General features: G+C 49.9%; 1 protein-coding gene across 1 annotated transcript in view; it reads left to right on the plus strand.

The window, feature by feature from the left end:
• Nucleotides 1-794, plus strand: part of PIK3R6 (phosphoinositide-3-kinase regulatory subunit 6) — a 44,672-nt gene extending 43,878 nt beyond the window's left edge. Inside the window, exon 15 of the mRNA XM_013007335.3 lies at nt 189-794. Within this exon, the coding sequence (XP_012862789.3) occupies nt 189-345 (157 nt within the window). The 3' untranslated portion in view covers nt 346-794. The remainder of the gene's footprint in view (nt 1-188) is intronic.
• The last annotated feature ends 5,332 nt before the right edge of the window (nt 795-6,126 follow it).

Consider the following 6,126-nt stretch of genomic DNA (forward strand, 5'->3'; position numbering starts at 1 on the left):
CCTACACACACACACACAGGTGTCAGTCAGACTCAGGAGCTCTTCCTCATCCCAAGTCTCCCTCTTCCCTCTGTGGGGCCCCTTCCCCTATGTCCCCAAAGACACAGGGTCTTCCTTTAAAATGCCCTGGGCAGACTTGACTCAACTCAGAGCTTTGTCACCTGAGCTGGGCTCTCCTGCACTCACAGATTCGAGGTTACTCCCTGCCCAGAGCCGTGTTCTGGGACCCATAAGTCCAAGACACCGTGGCTGGGATCACACCAACAGAAGCGGATGGAAGCGGCCAAAGCCAGCCCCAAGCCTCTCCTGATGCCCATCAACACGTTCTCTGGTATCGTCCAATGAGCCCCACAGGCGGCCGAGGAGCAGGGGATCTGAGAAGAAGGATACACTAACGACCCCATCACTAATAGCCAGGGCAAGGCCAGCTCTCTGGACAGCTGCTGCCCCTGCGTGTGGGCTTCAGGGGGCCCGAAGCACAGGGAGCCTGGTCACAGGGTCCTTTGGGGAGAAGGACATAAGGAGTGACCCAGGAGAGCTGCAGCCCCCCCTCACGAGAGAACACACACAAGGCCTGGCATTGTTTATTTTCAGTCCCCTCTTGTCCCACTCACGGTCTCCACCTGCCCAGCCCTTCCCTAAACCCTGGTTACAGCTGCTGTTCCAGCCCTGACTCAGGAGGAACCCGGAAGTAGTTCAAGGAACTGCACCTCCTCCCACTCTCCCAAGTTTGTTCCCCTCCCTCCCTTGGGTCACTGCCCACCCCACCCACTCCCACCCAGGGGTGAGGAGAATGCCAGGTTCAATAAATGCACACTAAAATGACTCATCTAACAGTATTGGTGTTTGAATAGAAGCCAGGCGCGGGGTTCTGAATATACCCTACTGAACATACTGCCGCCCAGTGAGAGTTTTGTGCAGTCTTAAAGGACATGTCCTCTGGCTGCCTGGGGCCGTCTCTCCTCAATCATGTCAGACCAGCGTGGTCCCAAAATGGAGTGGCGGATTCTGGCTGGTTTCCTGGTGGTCAGATGAGAGATGTCAAAATGTTTGGCTTTTGACTCCATCGTATGTCTTGATTCAACATGATGTGTTTGGGTAAGTGCCCGTGGCCCTACTGGCTAGACGAGGTGAGGAGTGGAAGAGACTGTTGAATTGAGAGAGCATTGTTGTAGGGCACCTAACCTAAAGAGAACGTTGTCTTAAAAGAAGCAAAGACAACGCAAGGACACAGATAAAGCACCCGGCTGAGGGAGGCCACCAACATGAGGTGGAATGGTGTCCAAGGGATCATTGAGATACCAAGCTTTGAAAAAGGGCGTGGTGGGCAAAGGAAACTGTCATAAAGACATGATTGGTGTCAGGTCAAGACATCCCAGTTAGAGGTGGGCCTACAGAAGCAGGACCGAGACCGTGATTGGGACTCGTACATCCTTAGAGAGAAGAAGGGCTTACAAGATTGGTCCAGGGCCTTCTGACCAAAGCAGTCAGGGCAAGATTGACAGGGCATGATCTTGACTTTGTGACAGCCTCCCCCCCTACTGTCCCCAGGATGATGACGTCCATCAAGGACACACCTAGACAAGCCCCTAAGACAGAGACTGTCCCTTCCTGGGCTGCCAGAGAGGGGTGGAGGCAATCCACTCCCCAAAGTATTCAGTCTGAGGGTAAGATGATCTGAAAGCATCCAATGGAGACTTAATCTATGTGGGGTCTCTACAAATGGATTTTGGACGGTCACTACCAGCCATAGCCTTCTGCAAGCCAGGGTGCTCATCCAATACAGCATAAAGACGTGGGCTTACTGAAATCCATTCCTATTTCTGGAGGAGTCCCAGAGGACATGGGGTGGCGGTGGGAAAATGCCTTTAAAGTTTGACAGTCCAAGAGTGGAGGGTTGGACACACTTGGTCCTGTGGTGTCAGGAGTGGACACAAAGCCCAGAGTGCATCCTCCAGGGCTGGAAGAACAGCGCAAAGGACGCTTCCAGCGTTGTCCCAGCTGACGGGCCCTGGAACAGCCCGAGAAATGGCTCCTGGCCTCGTGGACTAGGAGAAGCGGGTAGGGGGATTCTCAGGCAAGCAGACCAGCCCCAGGGTCACACGGTTATGGCAAAGGGGTACAGCTGGGGACCACGTGGGCAGCAGGGTGGACCGTGGGACCAAAGGACAAATGGAGAGCATGTGCAACCAATGGACACCGGCCGGAAGGAGGGGCTGCCCTTTGGGGAACACCAGCCCAAGACAAGGCAAGACCTTGGAGCGGGTGTCATAGGACGCCCTCCCCAGAAGCCAGCCCACTGCAGAACCCAGGGAGCGTGGTGGGGCCAGTCCTCAGCGTCAGGGGTCCACAAACTGCGGCTCTCGAACCACATGTGGTTCTTTCAGCAGGCACATGTGGTTCCGAAGTAACATTGAAGAGGAAAGTAAAGCGATCATAGTTTCATTTATAGATGTTTTTGAAAGGCTCTTTTTCCACTAATGGTGATGTCATTGGTTTGTGAAAAGGTATTTATGGCTCTCGAATTATTTTTGAATGGTTGTGAGAGACAGGAGTGGCTCTTTCGTCTCAAAAGTTTGCCGTCTGTCCCCTGCTCTATGTCCCTGAGTTGATTTTCGAACCGCACTGACCCAGAACTCACTGAATTTGAATGTTGACCTGGAAATGCCAAATTTTGCACTCCTCTCAGACATTGGGCACTGTCTTGTGTTAGTCTGGGTTGACTAGAGAAACAGCTTCATAGACACTCATATGGGTGTAAGACAGAACTTTAGATCAAAGTGCAATTTTACATTTAGAAAACATCCCAGCCCAGTCCAGAACAAGTCCATACGTCTAATAGTATCCCATATGTCAATACTAGTCCATAAATTCCTCTTTAGACTCGCACAGCCATGCAATGATGCTGAATGCAGGAAGATCACAGGCCAGTGGGTACAAAGTCTTATGGATCCAGTGGTGGTGGAAGCATCTCAGTGCTGGCATGGGTCTCCACATGGCTCCTCCAGTTCCAGGGCTCTGGCTGCATCAGTGTAGCTCCATGTGGCTTGTCAGCAGGAAGACTAGCAGAGAGTGTGAGTGTATTTGACCTCCAGTGAGCTATTTTCCTCTGTGGTGCTTCCAAATGAGGTCATTAAGCTGCGACCTGATTGACAGGCTAGACTCCACCCCTTCACAAGTTGACAGGAGATGATGTAACTGCCACATGACTCAAATCAGTTTGGGGGATCTAGTAGTGGGTTCTGCATTGAGCTGCTACTCACAAGGTCAGCAGTTCAAACTCACAAGCTGACCCTCAGGAGAAAGAAGAGGCTATCTACTCCTGTAAAGATTTAAAGTCTTGGAAACCCAAAGGGGCAATTCTACTCTACCCTATAGGATTGCCATGAGTCAAAACCACGTCCATGGCTGTGAGGGTTTTGGTTTTGTTTGTTTTTTTAATCTCTATTTTCTTATTCCCTGGTCACACAGTGGGGAAATGCCTCTTAAATATTGGTAACTGTCTCACATGAGTTTGACACCACTGATTTCACCAGTAGAGAAGTATTTCTGATATTGATTATGCCCATTCATGGGAAGGGGAAAAAACCCCACATTTCTGTTCATTTGAAATGAATGATTTTTGAAGCACTTGTTTTAGCACTGGGAGGTGACATTTTGATTAATTCTAGTTAACCAACCTCTGAGGAAGAAAGGCCCGATGATCACAACCCCCTCACCCCCATGGAAACCCTATGGCTCCCAGTGGTGTGGTTACCCTGGGGGACAACTGGACAGAGCCAATAACAACTACAGCTGGTCACACTTAGATGTAGATTGTTGTGAGGTGCTATGTTAGTCCAGGTTAACTAGAGAAATAAATTCATAGACACTCATGTGGATAAGAAGGAGCTTTATCGTAAAGCCTTGAAGGTAAACAAGTGGCCATCTAGCTCGGAAGCAACAAAGCCCACATGGAAGAAGCACACCAGCCTGTGTGATCACAAGGTGTCAATGGGCTCAGGTATCAGGCATCAAAGAACAAAAAAATCATACCATTGTGAATGAGGGAGAGTGTGGGGTGGAGACCCAAAGCCCATTTGTAGGCAAATGGACATCCCCTTACAGAAGGGTCTCCGGGACGTGATGAGCCAGCCAGGGGACAGTGTAGCAACGATGAAACATACAACTTTCCTCTAGTTCTTAAATGCTTCCTCCCCCACCCTCCACTATCGTGACCCCAATCCTACATTACAAATCCAGCTAGACCAGAGGATGTACACTGGTACAGATAGGAGCTGGAACGGGAATCCAGGACAGATGAACCTTTCAGGACAAGTGGTGAGAGTAGCGATACCAAGAGGGTGGAGAGAAGAAAGGGGGAACTGATTACATGGATCTACATATAACCCCCTCCCTGGGGGGTGGACAACAGAAAAGTGGGTGAAGAGAGACGTTGGACAGTGTAATAATTTATAAATTATCAAGGGTTCATGAGGGAGAGAACATGGGGGAGGGAGAAGAAAAAATGAGGAGCTGATGCCAAGGGCTCAAGTAGAAAACAAATGTTTTTAGAATGATGATGGCAACAAATGTACAAATGTGCTTGACACATGAATGTATGGATGGATTGTGATTAAAATTGTACGAGCCCCCAATAAAATGTTTTTTTTTAAAGATCTTTATGTCAAAGAGCAATTATATATTAAGAAAACATCCCAGCCCAGTCCTGATCAAGTTCATAAGTCCGATATTAGCCCTTATGTCCAATACTAGTCCATAAATTCCTCTTTAGACTCACACAGCACATGTAACGATGTCGAATGGAGGAAGATCACAGGCCAGTGGGTAGAAAATCTTGTGGGATCCAGTGGCGGTGGAAGCATCTCAGCACTAGCGTGGGTCTCCATGGGGTTCCACCCAGTTCAGGGCTCTGGCTCCATCAGCTTAGCTCCATGTTGCTTGTCAACAAAAATGTCTCCCATAGAGAGTGTGTGTCCCGCCTCCAGGGAGGAAGACAGGAGTTCCCAGAATTGTCAGGAGAAGGCCATGCCCACACAGAGGCTTCATTGTCTATGAGCTGATTGACAGACTAGACTCCACCCCTTCGCTCAAGGTGACAGGAGAGGATGTCACTGCCACAGGTACCACAGAGTCCATTCCGGCTCACAGCAGCCCTGTGCACCACAGAATGAGCTTGGAACTCAGGGTGCAGATACAACTGCCTAGTACAAAACCATTCCATGACATTCTGAACTGAGCTCCCTGCCTTGAACTGAACTGGCCCAGCAGATCCCTTGGAAGCTGCTCTTTTAATTCGCTATGTTTTTAAATAGTCTAAGATAAGTGCATAACTGAGAGAACCGGTCTGTAACTCTCCGCTAATGACAGGCATGTTTAAACACATTTTATTTGGACTAAACCCATGCACATATGAATTGCAGCCCTACTGGCAATGTTTTGTTTTGTTTTTTAACTTACCTTCTTCTTTTTTTAATGGATCGCTTTTTTGGGGGTTCTTGCGGCTCTTCTAATAACCCATGCATCAGTTGTGTCAAGCACATCTGTACATGTGTTGTCATCGGTTTCAGGGTGTTTTCTTTCTCCTTGAGCTCTTCTTATGTAAATAAAAGCATTGTTCAGGGGGGCGGGGGAAAAAAACAACCATTCCATGCTGGAAGCCGGGAACGAAGGACTGATCCTTCCAGGTGCTGCCCGATGTTTGACTGGAAGACAAGCCTTAGCTGTCAGCCCTCTTGGGAGATTGTCTGGGCAGAAGAAAAGTGTGTCTCTTCCAGGGGCGGCTTGCCAACAAGGAAGCAGCTCTAGACCCCGAGGAGAATAAGGCTCCCTTCCTGATGGAGAGCGACAGTGAACCCGAAGAACAAGTGGAGGGTAACTCCGTTGTCTGAGAAAGACACCTGTGATGGATAACGAAGAAGCAGGCATGGGGAGTCGGGGGAGTTAAAGTGTGTGTGTGTGTGTGTGTGTGTGTGTGTGTGTGCGCGCGCGTGCGCCTTTCTGGAGTGGCCCAGGCACTGTCAGGATGGTCATCGCTCAGGGATCCTTGTGGCCTGCAGGCGACGCACCTGCGCCCTGCACACCTGCGCTCTGCGGGGGGGACGCGGCGCTGCAGGTGCGCGGGCC

This window comes from Echinops telfairi, unplaced genomic scaffold (assembly GCF_000313985.2).
Source record: "Echinops telfairi isolate 266 unplaced genomic scaffold, ASM31398v2 ScPeMD7_2010;HRSCAF=2546, whole genome shotgun sequence".
Lineage (NCBI taxonomy): Eukaryota > Metazoa > Chordata > Mammalia > Afrosoricida > Tenrecidae > Echinops > Echinops telfairi.